We start from the raw sequence: 17,738 nt of genomic DNA on the forward strand, positions 1-17,738 counted from the left end.
ACATGATTAAGGATGTAGGCAGTAGTCATAAGAGCATCCCCCAAAAAAGATATAGGGAGGTTGACTTGCACCATCATCGATCTAACCATTTCAAGCAAAATGTGATTCCATCTCACCACTACACCATTTTGTTGTGAAGTGCATGGACTACCTGCATAGCCTTTTTTCCTCATACAGTCCCTAGAACTAATGTGATAAATATTCAAGCCCTCGATCTGTTTGAAGGATGCTCAATTTCATGTCTGTCTAATTCTCAATCAATGTAATAAAGCTCTTCAAGCAATCTAATGCCTCAAAGCAATATGATATCGAATAGAAACATTTGAACCATGAATAGTCATCAACAAATGTAAAGAAATAAGAAGCACCATGGCATGCCTTTCATTTATAGGTCTGCAAATGTTAGAGTAAACTAACTCTAGAGGATATAATGTCCTAAGTGCCTTTCCAAAAGGCTTCCTAGGTCTGCAAATGTTAGAGTAAACTAACTCTAGAGGATATAATGTCCTAAGTGCCTTTCCAAAAGGCTTCCTACAGGCCTTTTTTGCCAAACAAGGCTCATACACAAGAAGACTTACATTAGCAAGATGCACTAACAGGCCTTCTTTAGTTGGTCTAGTCATTCTATCTTTTCCTATGTGACCAAGTCTAGCATGCCAATTAACAGAATTTAATGAATCATTAGAAGACACATAATAGGAGGAAAAATCCAAATTTAGCATAAACAAACCATTAGAAAGAAAAACTTGTCCATACAAGACCTTATTCAAATAGGAATCCAACTAGCTACCAATAAAACCAAATTCTAACAAAACATTAGTTGATAAAAAAAAAATTACATTAGACACAAGATGCATAAAGCACATCATGGAGGAGTAAAGTGTGCCCCCGACGCATCTTGAGCTGATAAAAACCAACTCCAAGGACATCCTCTCGAGTTCCATTACCCAAAACAACGCACTAACTGCCCACAAGTATCTTCCTGTAAGCCATGGAGTCAACTCTTTCTTTAACTATGTGGTTGGTTGCTTCTGAGTTGTACAATCCAACAATGGAGAGAATTAGCAACACATACATGTGAACAAACATAAGTATTTAAAGAGTTAAGTGAAATGCCTATCTTCTTTGCATGAAGGCATTCCCGAGCAAAGTGACATCGCTTCACACAGTTATAGCACTTGACTTTGGCTTTGTTTTTATTTCCAACATGCTTGCCTCGATGATGATTCTCCACATTACCTCTCTTAGGACCAAGGTTACCAGCTGCACCACTACGTTTTTCTTATCTGTTGAGCTTAGGCCTAAGTGCCTGATGCTGCCCTGCTTGGGTGACAAGGACAGTGCTACGGTGCGACCCCAGGTGCTCCGTTTTAAGCCCAAATTGCTCAAATTTCAAAATAAGAGCATGCAACTCGATTATAGGTGTAGTCCCATAGGTAATATTTAGTTGATTCCACATGTCATGAGCAATGGGGTTTGTCTCAAACTCCCCAGTGAGATCATTGTCCATGCTGCAAAGCATAGTATAGCGCTCCCATCAATCTCCCTTGAATATTTGATGGTCTCCGTGTCACAATGATATTGGGCAGTGGTCCTTTCTACAAATCGAATCTTAGGGGTGGTCAATTTTTCCATAACTTCTTGTTCATTAAGAAAATGTTGAATTTCATCTTTAGTGAGGCCAGTGACAACATTCTTAGAGGCCATTTCACTACATTGATTCCATAGGGTTTGACATTAGCACGCTTTTATAAATTTTATTCCTAAAAGCACAATTGGCATACAATATTTCTACTTACGTAGAGAGATCGAAAATTTCGCTAAACTCACAATCATCTCCCTCTATGCGAGCTAAAATATGGCACCCAATTAATTTTGAATAAAATTATATAAGAGCCAAAATCATCTCTTAAATTCACAACATTAAACCATGCATAATATATGAGTCCAAATAATGCGCCATACAATTTTGTGTGTGGGCTCCACTTGAAGCCCTGTTAGTAATATGGTACAACAGGTTAAGGCAACCTTGAAATGTATTAGTAACAATGAAACACATCCCCTTCCATGGCTATGAAAAAATACATCCAAAAATTAAATAATTACAACCCTAAAGAATCCTAATACATTGATTCTAATAAATAAATAAATAAACATTTGTGGGGTTTACCTCTAACATTTGTGGCACCAATACATTTGTGGGGTCTACATCTAACATTTGTGGCACCAATACATTTTTGGGGTCTACCTTTAGCAATACAAAAATAAATAAATAAACATGTGCCCAAAAATTACCAACATTAGCACCATCCATCCAAACATACATCAACAATAAATAAATGGCCAACGGATAGAGGTCAAATTATAATTCCTACGAAGAAAAAGAGTATAGTCATGAAAAATTAGAACTCAAAAATATATATTAGTTCTTGACTAATATATATATATATATATATATATTAAATAATTAATAAATTAATTAAACAATTTAATAGTACAAAAATAAATGCTAAAACAACCAAAAGGAATTAACAAATTATGCATAATTATTGATAAAATAGAAAAATAATTTCTAGATTTTTTTTTTTTTTTTTTTTGCAATTTTCAAAATTATATTTTTAATTTTTTGTAATTTTTATAATTAAAAAAACATAATCAAATGATAATATATAAAGATAATTCATATATAAATAACCTGAGGAACCATAGACAAAACAAATTACACAAAAAAAATAGAACATGTAGTGAGGATCCCCCACACGCCACATATGTAACACACGTGCCTGAGGAAACATGCCATGCACCTTTACGCACTATGGCTGTTGGTCTGCGCTAGGGGTGTAATTTTGGCCCGTGGCCCGCGGGCGGCTCGAAGCCTGCCCGCGGCCCAAGGTGGGTCCGGCCCGTTAAGGCCCGAGCCCAACCCGATGCCTTGGGCCTGGGCCATCGTTTTGAAGCCCAGCCCGGCCCATTGGCCCGCTCAAGGCCCGCCCAAAAGCCCGGCCCACCCGATGCCCTTTTTTTTTAAATGGAAAATAATAAAATTTTGGTGGGAAAAATTTAAAAAAATTGTTTTCTGGCCCGCCCAAAGACCGAATACCCCTGGGCCTGGGCTAGGACCTGGGCCTAGTTTTCTAGCCCGTGGACTGGCCCGATTTTTTGGTAAGAGCCCGCAAGGCCCGAGCCCGAATGGGCCGGGTCGGGCCAAAATTACACCCTTAGTCAGCGCATGTGGAACATGTAGGCACGTCTACACGTGCCACGTAGCAAACCTTCACGCGTGTGCCTGTGCATACTGATGACATCAGTTGTATGCAGTGATGTCATACCTTGTGCTGAGGCCCGCCACCCAGCGTCAAGTCGCGCTGGTCCTAGCCGCACTAAGTCGACTTCCGCGTTCTTGTTGATGTCATGTTGATGTCAGCCTCTGACTTCCCATATTCTCCATCTTTTCCAAAATTTCTCAAAAACAGTGATTTTGACTTAAAAATCTTTGAAAATAATAACTTTTTCAATATAACTCCAATTAAAACCCATTTTATATGAGTGGAAAGCTTACAAAGAGTACTTTCATAATACATAAATTTCAATCACAGAAAATGTCATGACCCCGAACTGCCCCAAATAGTATAGAGGTGACTGGCTAGTAGTCACTGACTACCAAAGGCCTAGCTTGCAAAACAAGTTGGACTCTTAGAGCAATTGGGGCAAATTTTCAATTTTTAAGAATGGAAGCGATTACTTACTTATATTGAGTCTATTTGAAATATCCATTCAGAGCAGTGCATAATTATATGAAATGAAAGCATACATTCTTCTTGGATTATTATCTTACCTCATTACATGATCTATATAACAAAAGTAAAATACAAAACTCTTGACAAAACTCATACGAAACCATCACAAGAAATCAAGACAACTCTTAATCAATTTTTTATCATAACCAAGCTCTTCATCACCTGCATATATAAATATATATAAAGGAGAGAGGCGAGCCATTGCCTAGTGAATAATATCAAAGTAAAGTCGTAAATGAATGAATTCCAATCAAATTTGCAAAGCATAATTTTATATCAAATTTCCAAAAGCATTAGAATATTTCATACGAATGGCTTATAGCCAAAGCATGATAACATGGTACATCCAATAAAGTAAACTATCCAACCACACATTGTTGTCAAAGGGAGATCTCTACAAATCAAATAATCAATGGGCCGTGGAATTATATCCCTCAATGGTTGGGTCTCACTAAAGGATGCCACATCTAGATTCATAGAAATATGGAACTTTCATTCATTCCAATTAAAATAAACATTTCATAAATGAAGAATTTTTCACTTTATAAAACACTGTTTCAAACATAACTATACTAAAATATTACTTACAAATGGCTTCTTGAACAAAGGTTTCCTCATGCGAGTGCTTGACCTACAGAAAGCATAAGCATGACATTAAAAACGTATAGACTAGCAAGTTTCTAAATTCATTTCAAGTGTTCTAACTTAGCTTAATGTTTTTTAATTTTTTCGTAGATTATCCAAAACTTTTCTAAGCCTAGGTCATATCTAAATCAAGTGCATAATGAATGTCTAGACGTACCCTAGGTGATTAAGGTCTGAAGAATATCGAAGTGTGCCGAAAACATATGTTGAAGGGTCCTAAGTATTCTACATCAATTTTATGTACTACGCATTTAAAAATATCATCTTTATATGTTTAAGGTTTAAGGAGACAGGAAGAAATGAAAGGAACTACGCTGGGAGAGGAATTAGCATGAAACGATTAGGAAGAAAGTGAGCAGTCTTCACTAATTTAGACATAACTCTTTGTATACTTAGAATTTAGATGTTAGACTACCACCATTGGAAACTAAACTTCTAGGGCTTTAATTTAAACTCAAGAATCGCTTAAAATAGAGTCTGGATAAGAGAGAGATGCCCATTTGAAGTTGGGCTAAAATAGGGGTTCCTCACATGCGGGAAATCTAAGGGCATGTGCTGCTATTTCAATAGCAAAAATTGGTTTTTGGAGGAGTTGGCCACACATGCGGGAAACCCAAGGCTTATGCAGAAAATCTGGGTTGGACGGATTCTTGTTGTTCTTGGCTATTTTGGAGCTTCCTAACTCATTTTTCTTTACTTCCAAATCCCGAAACATGTTACACAACATCCTAATATGCAAATACATGGTGTGAAACTAATGAAAAATGGATTTGAGATCAAAACATATGAAATTCAAGATTTAACTAAAGTTTCAAACATTTTTCCAAACTTTTCTTTAGCTCCTCTCTTTCAATCTTCAAAAGCAAAGCTTTAAGGTCTTAAACATAAAGAAACAAGTACAAGTTTGTAGAAAAGCACTCGTGTGCCATGATTTCAAAGTAAAAACACATCAAACCATGTTATTGATGCAAATCATGCAACCTTTTTCCTAGTTTTTGAACTTTTCCATTTTCTTTCATTTTAATCTCCTCAAAACCAATTTCAAATGAATTTCTAGCTAGGTTATGATAAAAAAAACATGGAAGAGGGTTTAGTTTCTTACATAGGAATGATTTTTCCTTGATTTTTCCTAGCTCAAAACTTGAGTTTGGTTCATTTCTCCTCTTTTTCTTCCTTTTCTCCTTCTTTCTTCTTGTTCTTATTCTTCTCTAGCTTTCTCTCATTTGTTCTCCATCCTTCTTTCTTTTGTTTGATGAGTAGTAATTAGATTAGGTCACTAATTTCTTTATTAGCTTAGTTAACCTTGCTTAGTTTTAATTAATCATGTTTCTTAATCTTCATTAGTCTAATTAATCATACTTAGGCTTTAGTTAATCGTACTTCACTTTTGCTAATCTTGCTTGATTTCTAATTAAGTACTCATTAGGCTCTACTCATTAGACTAAGATTATTAAGCTCCTCACTTAAGATTTTCTAAATCACATAAGTGTTCAATTCTCAAGTCCAAAAGGAATTCCCCAACTCTTCAACATATACCCAAATTTTCTATACTATAATCTCATATTCAAATTCTTCTTGGGTACTTAGGCTCTCTATCAAGCACCGATATTCCTAAGCTTTCCAGTTAATATATTCATCGCCTAAATTGTTATCCTAAAAATTCATATTTTTATCTACAGAACATTGTAAGGTAATTGAATTAGGGTATCCTATGATATAAATTAGCCAATGAGATAATGATATAATTATGGTACGTGACATTCTTTGGGGTGTCACAGAAAAAAAAAAAATAAATAAATAAATAAAATTATACTGATTTTTGGGATCAAAAAACTGCTCTAATGGAGTTTTCCAAAAAAGAGGGTTTTCAAAACATGCCATGATATTCAACAATATTTAAACATATAATATTCAATTAAATATGAATAAATCTAATCTATGGCATGCAAGTCATGAGGCAAAAACAAGCAAGGCTCTGAAACTAACGAAGGAAAAAATGCAAGTAATCATATTACATTATGCGGAAATGGTTTGGATTGAATGCTTAAATTATGAGCCTCATCTGGAACACCCTTTGTTGTCAATTGAGAAGCTATCAGAGTTTCTCAATATATTATCCACACTCTAAATCCCTAGATTCTACAATGCTGACCTTGGATGGAAGAACAGATAGAGAAATTTTTTTTTTTGTAAAATTTTTTGGGTAAACTCACACACAGAATACGTATCCCCAATATCTGATATATAGGGAAAATCTCTATAGATAGGAGTGATGTTGTAGTCTTCTACAACTCAAACAACCTCCAAAAAATCTCTTAATTGTCTTATTTATTAAATATGTGAATTATCAACAATCCATGTAGACGCTTCATTGACAATAAGTCGAGTCAAATCCAACCCAAATTCCAACAAGTACTGACATACATGGATGAAAATTTTGATTGGCATTTTTAGTGGCCATCATATGAACCCTCTTCTTGTATATTATTATTGTTGCTTATTTGTTTTGCAAAGTTTCATGAAGAAAATATACAGATACTATTATAAAATCATAAATAGGTTACGCTTTTTATATATGATGTATATTTTTTAATTACACATTTTCAATTTTGTCAAAGTGTGATCTTTGAAAATGTGATTAAAAAGGATCACTTTTAATCACACATTTTGAGTGTCATTAAAAGATGATTCCATCAGTGATAATAAAGATTTAGATCACATCTTTTAAATGTGATTAATAACATTTAGATTACAGTGGTGTTTGGGAAGTTTAGGACTTGGATTTTTTTTTTTTTCCACAAAAAAACAAACTTTTTGCAAAACCAAAAAAAAACACATCCAAACAAAATATCACATCTAACCCCATAATCGTTTCACTTTTTCTCTCACAAACATCACATCCAACCACAAAAAAACCCAACTATCTTTCCAAACACAAAAAAAAATTTCTCCCATAATATCCTACAACTAAAAAAACCTACATAAAAACCCACTTCCCAAACACTCACTACATCTTTTAATTGTGATTAATAACTAATAAAATTTGTGATAATAAACATTTAGATCAAAGATTTTAAATGTGATTAATATCTAATTAAACCTGTAATTAATAATGAGATAAGATCACACGTTATATACATTTGACATCACAGTTAATGCGTGTAATAAAAAAAGGGTTCAACATGTTTGAAGAATAATCAATATTATTTTTCTACGTGCATTTGAAGAATGTAATACATACTATATATTATCCTTTGAATCACAACCACATATTGAATGGAATAACGTCATATATTTCATAAATAAAAGTTGCATGATCAAAAGTATATACAAATGAATTAATAAAAAAAATTAATTGTGATTACATATATTAAAAAATGAAAAAGTTTGAAGCACAAACTTCTTGAATTCTTTGATTATATTTTGCACCTCTCCAAGCAATTTATGACCTAAAAAATGAAAACACAAATTAATTCAAAGACCGCTAGAAGCATATGAATAAACTTACTATTTGTGGAGACTATTCTAGTCTTAGAAAAGATAAAGTTGGAACTTTTCTTATCACGCTGACTCTTCATCTCCTGTATCAACAAAAAAGGAAGAACCACTTTGACTGTTACTAGTATAAAATGTTTGGATTACCATATAAATATGACATATACATGAAATCAACAAATCCAAAATAAAAATTTTCAGTGCATGGCCAAATATTTTAAAGTCATAAAACCAAAATGAAGGCCAATTATTGTTTAAATATAATAAGTAGGGAAAAAAGCACTTCTCAAAGCTTCTGTCCTCTGTCCTCAACTAGTAATAAGGTAAGCTCACTTGTCCTTGGAGAGGAACATAAATGATCACCTGGTTCCTTGCAATTTTTCATTTCACAGTGGTCAATCTATAGTATAAAGTTCAAACACCAAGTCAATCTAGTTTTTCGTATCTAAAATAATTCCACCATCGGAATGAGCCATCTAGTTTTTCTAGCAGCACATGGTTGATGCACTCAGTTAAACTTGGAACAAATCAAGAAAAGATCGCATCAAAATGGTTACAAAGCATAGATTTCCCATTTCCTTGATATAAGCCTTAACTATTACGACAAGTGTAAAGAATCATTTGACTTTTGGCAACTCCAAAACCAAACTATCAACCTATATGGGAATCAATCAACTCTGTTGTGGTTATGCATCAACTGACAGTATATGTGGTGATCAACATCAAGCAAGCATGACATGTTACAGTGACACACACATTCGCAAGAATTATTGCATGAATGTTAAATCAAATATCATTATACTTAATCCTTCCATACAAAATTTTCCAACATGCAGTGATGTGACATTGAATGTGTTTGTTAGCAATTCATAGTATTGGTTTAGTAATAATAATGCTTGGGCAAATCATGAAAATGATAGAGAGAAATTCACAAGTAATTAAAACAAGAAAAATTTCTGACTTTCAAATAACCCAAAAATAAAAAATTCATGAATAAATGAGAAGTATCATACTTTCTGCATTTCAGGCTTGGAAACAAAAGATTGGGCCACATTTTCCAAGCTATCCTTTAAAACTTCAGTAATGACTTAGGCATGTCAAACACTGGTTCAAAATAATAATCAAAATACAAAAGAAATTTACTTGTAGAAACTCAAAAAAAAAATTCTTATCACCAGAATCAATTAAGGTAGTTTCATATCCATTTAAGCAATACTTCCATGGAAATAATCTTTGTCAACCTCTAAAGACAAAATTTTAGAACTCAACTCAGTGCAAGAAGTCTAAGTCTCAACTAAAACCTAAGTTCCACAATGTTTTAGTAATCACATCTGAAGTTTGAGCAAAAAAGAAAATTGTTACCTAATGAAAATGGTATAATAATCAATCAATTACGGAAATCAACCTAGTGGCGAGGAGTATGTATTATTCGACTGCCTCTTCCTTGGCCTTTGCAATTCTCTTCTTATTCTCTGCAATCCTAGCTCGCGTCATCTGCAGAGTCAGTGGAGTTACCAGTCGCTGTATCTTTGGAGCCCTACTCACTAGCAGGTTTTTGTCAATAATGACCATGTAGATATTTTGTTTTATGCTATCCTACATGCCATGACAATAAACCCAAATTCAGAAAATAACACACACAAAGAAAGCACAGATATAAATGTGCTTAAGCTATTACGTGGTAAGTGAGAAACCATATAAATGTGAATGGGCAAAAGAATTAAAGGCAGCTTCAACAATTTATTTTATCTATTTAGTTTCATAAGTAACCTATTAGTAGATGAAATTGCATTTCAATGATGCAGCAACGACCAAATGACTTGACCTCACATAGTGAAAAGTAATTTAAGAATGAAACAGGCAGGAAACAAGCAACTCTTACCTGAAAAATAACTACGAAGTACACTACAGAAGTACAATCACGAACATACACAAACAAAAGCTAGGTCAAACTGTTCATTTTGCAAGTGGAAAAGATTACAACCACACAGCTGTGTTTGATCATACTATAATGACAAGCTCACACACTCAAAAAGTCATATTTCTAGTAGTGGTATCTGATATCTGAATAAAAAGCCGAACATATTGAGCCAGTACTAAAGTGAAAAATAAATAGTTGATTGCATCATATTCTAGATAAAAACAGGCTGGAATTATATGGAACACAATGGTCTATCATTCAACCAAAGCCAAATACAAATGCTGATTTGTAATGCACATGAACCGTGAAATCCCTCCCATTATAGCTTAGCGTCAAAAAGAAAATAGTAAGGAAAGAAAAAAAAAAAAACCTCTCTTTGATGCAATTTCAATGACTGGTGGTCAAACTGGAGCTTAGATCACAGTAAAGCTGTACACAGCAACACTAAGGCCCCGTTTGTTTCCAGAGATGGAATGGAGGGGATTGATAGTGAGGGGATTAATAGTGAGGGGATTGTTAGTGAGTGTCGTTTGTTTTCAGAGATAAAATGAAGGGAATTGATAGTGAGGGGATTAATAATGAGGGGATTGTTAGTGAGGGGATTGATAGTGAGGGGATTAGTAGTGAGGGGATTGATAGTGAGGGGATTAGTAGTGATGAATTGTTAAATTATTTTTATATAAAATAATAAAACAAATAAAAAAATATAAAAAATTAAAAATTATATTTTAAAAAAAATTTCCAATATATAAAAAATAAAAAAAATAAAAAAATTTCTAATCCCCTCACTATTTTTCTAATACCATCTCTACCTCCTCACTATGAATCCCCTCCCCAAGGGTATTAGTAATACCAAGGTATTAGTAGTACCCTCCCTATCTCTCAAAACAAACAAGGTATTAGTAATACCAAGGTATTAGTTAGTCCCAAGGTATTAATAGTCCCAAGGCTATCTCTCAAAACAAACACCCCATATACTAATCCCAAGGTACTAGTAATCCTAGTCCCTTTGCTATAACCCAAAACAAACGGGACCTAAAAGCATTAGAAGGGATTTTCCAGGGATAAGGATTAGCAGTATTCATTCATAGTAATGACAGATAGGCTTACCTCCTCCCATGTGGATTTCCCTAATCGAAGATAGATAGTTAATATGATACAGCTAGGTCTTATGTAGCTTTCAATTTCAGTAGGACTGTGAGATAACCAGTCAAGTATCTAAAAATTTGAAACAATTAACAAAATAAAAATTTGTTGAAGTAACATTAAACAACTATAGTCAAGTAACTTCACAGCACAGAGATACCTGTTTCCGCAGGACAATAGGGAAATCACTTGGATCTTTTCTAAAGAGTTTGAAAACAATTCGATCTGTGCAACCCTGAAAATTAATCAACAAAAATAACGGAGATAAGAAAATAAATCCTCAAGGCCAAAAACAATTTACATAATCCTAATTTGTCTGATAGAGGAGTATGCTCCACCCCTGTTGAGTATTACTATATGCAAAAGTTGGCAAGAGTTTTTTAATAGTACAAAACCACTAACTGAAAATGTAAAAACATAAGGATTTAATAGAAAATCATAACTATAGACTTCAAAAATATAATCAAAAGAATTTAAAATAAATAGTTTTTTTTTTTTTTTTGGATAAATAAATTAAGCTAAGTATTAACCAAAGACACCACGAGGCCACCATCCTAGTACACTAGATTTCTAGCACTCCACAGAAAGTCAAACTAAAAACCACTTGGCAAAACTGAGCTATCATATTAAATCAATCAAAGAAAAGGATGACTCGCAGAACTTCTCTTTGAACCAGAAATGAAACAAGTTAACAATAGTTTTAATCTACGAATTGCCATCTCTACATCCTTCAGAGTCATGTGGTTCTTTTGGCCCCAAATGCACCGCATTAAGCGCATGGGTGCCAACATCCAGACCTTCCATAATATATTAACATGACATCTCACATAAAAAGAAATGACACCTCTAACACCAACAGAAGCACAACTTCTATCAAATATCAAAACCCACGAAGACAACATCATGGCCATACAACTGCAAAAGTTTATTATGAAACATTTAATTGATGATGAAGCAACATTCATCATGATATATGGATGGTTGTATTCATCAATCCATGCTACATGTAATTTCACAGTTTAATTTCAAATTTCAAATTTCAATTAGAAACCTGAGCCTGGGCCTCCCTGCTCAAACTAGATAGTGACTGGGTGGATGTGGAGCCTGTATTCCTACTTGTCTGAAGAGGGCTTGACTTCTGACCGTCATGATGTCCCCGTAGAGTGCAATAAAGAGACCCAATCCCCAGATTTACAGGAGCATGATAACTCTCCAGGTTTTCTGAACAATCCTGAGAATCATCGTAAACAGTATTCAAGTCTATGTCATTCAATTTCATCCTTCCCACTCCATTGTCTGGGACACTTGCTTTGGCAGGAATGTTGTCTCGTGTAGGACATGGAATTGCATATGGAGTTTGAAACAGTCCACCCTGTGTATTGTCTGTGATAGTTCTCTTCTCTGTCCCTTCAAATGCCATACATTGTCCATTAGGCCGCAGAGGATCCTGAATGTCAATGCAAACATCCTTCTTAGAAATAGAACCAAGCATTGAGGTGCATTTAGGACCGTTTGAAATCAGATCTGGAACCTTTTCTGGAGTTCCAAGAGACATCGCTGCATTTTGCAAGTCTTGAAAACAAGGCAATAATCCAGATATGTTCCTCCCATTAATTGAGCCATCAGTACTGGTAAGGTTTCTCAATAGATGGGATAGCAGATCGTGATCCTGATCCTTCATTTGATCCAAGCTATTAGCTACATTACCATGAAAGGACAACCTTTATTAGTTAAATTAAGTGTAGCAACCATGAAAGGAAATAAATTTATAAACCATTAACTACGAAAAATGGCATCATTAGTTCGACGCTGTTCTAAAAATTTGGAATTCACTTTTCCTTATGTTGAATTTTCAAAAATACAATGTGGATGCCTCGAAAGCCAGATCCAAACGGTGCACAAAGAACATACACTATATCAATTTTCTTTTATTTTTTATTTTTATTTATATTTTTTTGGCGAGGGGGCAGGAAATAAGTAATCAATGGCTTTCATGATTAGGTGGACCTGAAAGCCATAAAAAGATCCATGCCCATCATAATTGGACGAATAGTAGAGCAGACAATTCACAACACCGTTAGTGGTCACAAACTACCATATAACACCTTGCACTGACAAATAAACTACCTTGATAAATACCTTAGATTGTACAATAAGTTCACAATTACAAACATAGATTTACAGTCAAAACTATATTCATACGGAATAAAGGCAATTTGATTCACGGCTAACAAGGAATACTACCTGCAAAGCACAATGCATGAGTTAAACCTTGAAATCTAATAATGCCATTGCAGACTAGCCTGTTACATAGCAAGACTTAAGGGCCTAGCTAGTGCCTAGTATCAGAAGCAATTTATTTGAGTTATTCTCTTTTTAATGGCTTTTTCTTCAGATATGAATCTTAAATCTGGAAGAAATCCACATTTTGGCTGTATTTTAGAAACAAGAAGAAAATGAAGGCAAAAGAAAACAAGTAGCATATTGGATGGTTATCACAAAAACCAAAGAGCAGAAAAACCAAGATGTAGATTGAGGAAAAGCACCTTTATCTCAACAAAGATGCTGACTTTCCCCTTAAGATTACCTGGACAGAAAAAGAAATCATAATACCACTCATATAAAAATGTAATTAAGAAAACTAAACTAGTTTTCAATGTTAAGCAATGGAAAATTTACTACTTTAAAAATCAAACTAGCTATTTCCTCTGTATATATTATATAAGAACTTTTCAACACAAATATAAAAATTTAAAAAATTTAAAAAAAGAAAAAAAGAACTAGTTTCCAACATTTGATGAAATCATGTGCTTGCATATTCTCCCATGAAGACACCAGCCATGTCTTGCTAAAGCACATTGTAATATGATTAATAAAAAACTAAGTCAAACTTGCAAAACTTAATTCCACAAGGCCCATTCTAGATTTTTTTTTAAAAAAAATTCTATTATTTCCATAGCCCACCAAGCAGAAATCTACCTCAAGGGGGGCAACCTATTGCTATGTCGGAAAATATTCAACAAATATAAAACAATTAAGAAACAAAACACATAAGTTTCAATTAATTTTATTTATTTTTTTCTACTTTGACAGGAAGCCTTAGATACTGTTCAGCTTTGCAAAGAAGACCAAGACAGTGCTTTTGAAATGCTTGCTGCAGTGTTGTGGCTGGGAAACATATCATTTCAAGTAATTGACAATGAAAATCATGTAGAGGTAGTGGCTGATGAAGGTAAGGTCTATATCTTGGTTCCTAGTTTTTTTTTACTGATAAACAAGCTCCACGGACAAAATTTCCACAATGCAAAAGTGATATACAACAATCACTCATTATATTAGCCTTGAGGCGGCCATTGACGAGTTTCGAAGCTCGGTTTCTCGATTTAGGGTTTGCTGAGAGGGAATCGAGGCTGAAATTAGGATGGCATTGAAACGGAGTCTTCACTTCGGTCGGAAAACAGAGAAGAAGACGGGATTAAACCCTACTCTCTCTCTCTCTCTCTCTCTCTCTCTCTCTGCGTGTGTGTGTGTGGTTTCAGAGATGCCAGACTAAGAAAACTGAATTAGGGCTAATGAATCAGAAACAGAGGCAAAGAGAATTGGAAAGGAAGAGTCATGCTGTGCTTGGAAATTCTATCTCGTTGGAACAGGTTTAAAATGTTTTTTAAAGTAAGGTGATGAATTTTCATATAATTTACTCGCTGTTTAGGCATTGCAATTTTACAAAATTCCAACCGAAACATCTACGAAATTGATTTGTTGCTAACTAGCAATATGCAACATGTTGTTGCATTATTTAATCTTGTTGGCACTATATTTAAATCATCTAATTTAAAGGTGACACCTGATAAATAAAGGGTATTATGCAAAACACAATAAATTATTGAAGAGTTCTACCATTGAAGTTACTAATGTGAATCATGAGCGCAAGATTTCAATTGGTGGAGCTCTTAAATCACACATAGAAATCACACGAGGGAGAAGTTATTTAAGAAGCAATTACAAGCAGGTATGCACATTCAAATCAAGGAGTGGCCTGTGAAGTAGCTAATGAGAAGAAGATAAGAAGAATTAGCCCAATTACCTTGAAGGAGCCAAAAGAAAACTATAAATAGATAAAAGTAATGACTAAGAATGCCTCCGACCAGATCCAAACTTTATAACTTTGTCAATTTCATTTATATTTAAATTCCTACACTTTACTTACATGCATTGCACTTACATTTTATTGGAGTAACTTAACTTTATAATTTCAGAACTCAGTCAGTTTAAAGCTTCGAAGTTGCCTTACTAAAGGTAACACTTTGTAATTGTTTATTTAGTTAATCAATTACAATTCTTGCCTAGTCTCTTCCTCACATTCTGTTGTGAATTCAAGTTAAAACATTGGTTCATCTTTTCAACACAGCACAATAAAGTCATCTTCATTAAGGGTAAAAGAACTTTAGCACAATTGTCTAATAAATTTGACAATTATTATCTACAAGGACTTTTGAAATCCGTGCTAGCACGCTCCAATTACATTTTTAACCTTTGAAATGTCAAAATAGGTAACATATATTTTTTGGTATGCTTGATAGGACCATTTTTGTGGTGAAAATATGTACGAACAAGGCGCCATGGTAGAAGAACATCTAAATTATTGTAACAACCCGAAAAATGTCATTAAAGATAATTAATATTAAGCACCTTTAAATACCTTAAATTAAAAGGGAAAATTACATATACCTCCCTTGAGGTTTGGTTAAATTACAGATGCCTCCCTGAAGTTTCGAAAATTACATCCCACCCCCTAAGGTTTATATTTTCATAACAATTTACCCCCTGACGTTTAAATTTCATAACAAATTACCCCCTAATTTGTTATGCAAATATAGCATTCAGGGGGAAATTTGTAATTTTTCAAATCTCAGAACGGTATTTGTAATTTAGCCAAATCTCGAGGGGGTATATGTAATTTGCCCAAATTAAAATTAAGCTATTTAATTATGCAGAATAATTAAAAACATAGTGAATAAGTTGTGTGCACATGAATTCCTTTGTCAAAATAATCATTAACATATATATATATATATATATATAAAAATATTTAATTGAATTTAAGTACTTTAAATTATCAAGGGATATAAATGTAAATTGGTGAATAGAAACTAATTGGAAATGAATACAAATAGTTAGGAATGTGAAGGATATATATATATATATATATGTCAAAAAAATTAGATCAATTTCAAAGCCTCTGTATAAAGTTAATAGTTCAAATTAAGCTAAGAAATAACTTCGGATTTGAAATTGAAACGTTTATACACTTTAGACATATTAATTGAGACGCTTAATAACATTGATTTGATGTGTAGAGTATTTTGGGCATTTTATAAGAAAATCAATTAATGGAATTACGTAAAATTAAATTAGCTTAATTGAGATTAAATTAGTAATAGGAATCAAGAATTAATTATAATTGAAGGGAGCTAGACATGATTAATTAATTAGAGTTCATATGTTATTTGTAATATGTGTATATTGATTCGCTTAATAAAAGAATTTTATTTTGAATCAGAATTTGAAAGCTGAGGTGATTTGATAAATCAAAATTGACGAGTTCAATGAGTTTAATTTAATATTTATTTTTGCACCATAGGAACAAGATTACCAAATAATAATATTTTGACATTAATTACTTAGATGCTCAAAGAGCATACAATGACTTTAGTTCAAATGACCAAAGACATAATCATAGATGCTCTTTGCTCCTTGTAGCTCATGGGTTTGGGTAAAAATAAAATAAAAATAAAACATACAATAGTCAGATGTTGAGTGTGAAAACAAAATTCCCATAACCCAAGATACAAGATTAAACTATATACCGAATCATCATTATCATTTTATTATATACTTTTCTGTGGCTAGCTTTTTAAATTACAACAATTTTTAATAAAAAAATAAATTAATTATAAACGTTGATTATTTGTGACATGAAACTCAAAAGCCCAATTAGGAGAATGAGTTGTATGATTGTATCACCAAAAATGAAAGCTAACTCATTGTCCTTTTTTCTTTAAACTTTTAAATTTCTTTTTAGTAATAAGGAAAGTGGAAGGTGTATAGTGCAACGATAAGGCTTGAACTCAGTATCTAGCCTAATAAAAGAGCACTTCGTTTATTAAAGCAACCGTTTGGTCTTAGTTTATTGTCCTTAAAAGACTATAATTTAGCTGGCTCAAATTGAGAAATTCGAGTCCAACATGTAAAATTTTAAGAATTGGACAAAATAAGTTAAAATTTGGTATGGGCAAGGGATAAAATTTACAAACTCAAATAAATTTGGTCAATGACGACTAGTACAATCCGAGTAATCTGAATTTTATTATTAATATATATAAATTATTTCCCCCCTATTGGCTATAATGTAATAAATTCTACTATGTGATACACATAAATCATTTTTTTTTTTTTTTGTAAAGAGTACAATACATGGATGAGGACAACTAATTGCATAATCTAATATAATTTTTTTTGTGTTAAATTTAGAAAATATTTGTTGAAATTTTTTAAGATAAACTTAGGCTTCAGCTTGGACAAGCCAGTTCAAACTTGTTTCAACAAATCTCTCTAAACTTTAGATTGAGCTTGGACAGATTTTCAGTTTGGGTAGATTATGTTCTTATGATTGCAAATATACTATTGAAAGATTATTAAGGAGAGATTCCATATTTCTCAAATTTTAATCTAAA

At 33.2% G+C, this 17,738-nt stretch overlaps 1 protein-coding gene across 6 annotated transcripts; it reads right to left on the minus strand.

Annotated features, from left to right (window-relative positions):
* Window positions 1-7,768: 7,768 nt before the first annotated feature.
* Window positions 7,769-14,647, minus strand: LOC145788726 (squamosa promoter-binding-like protein 12). 6 transcript variants are annotated; one of them, XM_082912586.1, is made up of 6 exons: window positions 13,551-14,647; window positions 12,536-12,702; window positions 12,056-12,451; window positions 11,165-11,239; window positions 10,969-11,076; window positions 7,769-9,533 (listed from the first exon to the last, which is right to left on the minus strand). In XM_082912586.1, the coding sequence occupies exons 2-6, from the start codon at window positions 12,683-12,685 to the stop codon at window positions 9,363-9,365; spliced, it is 900 nt and encodes a 299-aa protein (XP_082768712.1). In that variant the 5' UTR covers window positions 12,686-12,702; window positions 13,551-14,647; the 3' UTR covers window positions 7,769-9,362. The 6 variants fall into 6 exon arrangements, with proteins under 6 accessions (XP_082768712.1, XP_082768714.1, XP_082768710.1 ...); XM_082912588.1 differs by adding an exon at window positions 10,229-10,287 and having other exon boundaries at window positions 12,056-12,702; window positions 13,551-14,644; XM_082912584.1 differs by having other exon boundaries at window positions 12,056-12,702.
* Window positions 14,648-17,738: the final 3,091 nt, after the last annotated feature.

Source organism: Camellia sinensis, unplaced genomic scaffold (genome assembly GCF_055761805.1).
Source record: "Camellia sinensis isolate YWXY unplaced genomic scaffold, ASM5576180v1 Unanchor4, whole genome shotgun sequence".
In the NCBI taxonomy this organism is placed as follows: domain Eukaryota; kingdom Viridiplantae; phylum Streptophyta; class Magnoliopsida; order Ericales; family Theaceae; genus Camellia; species Camellia sinensis.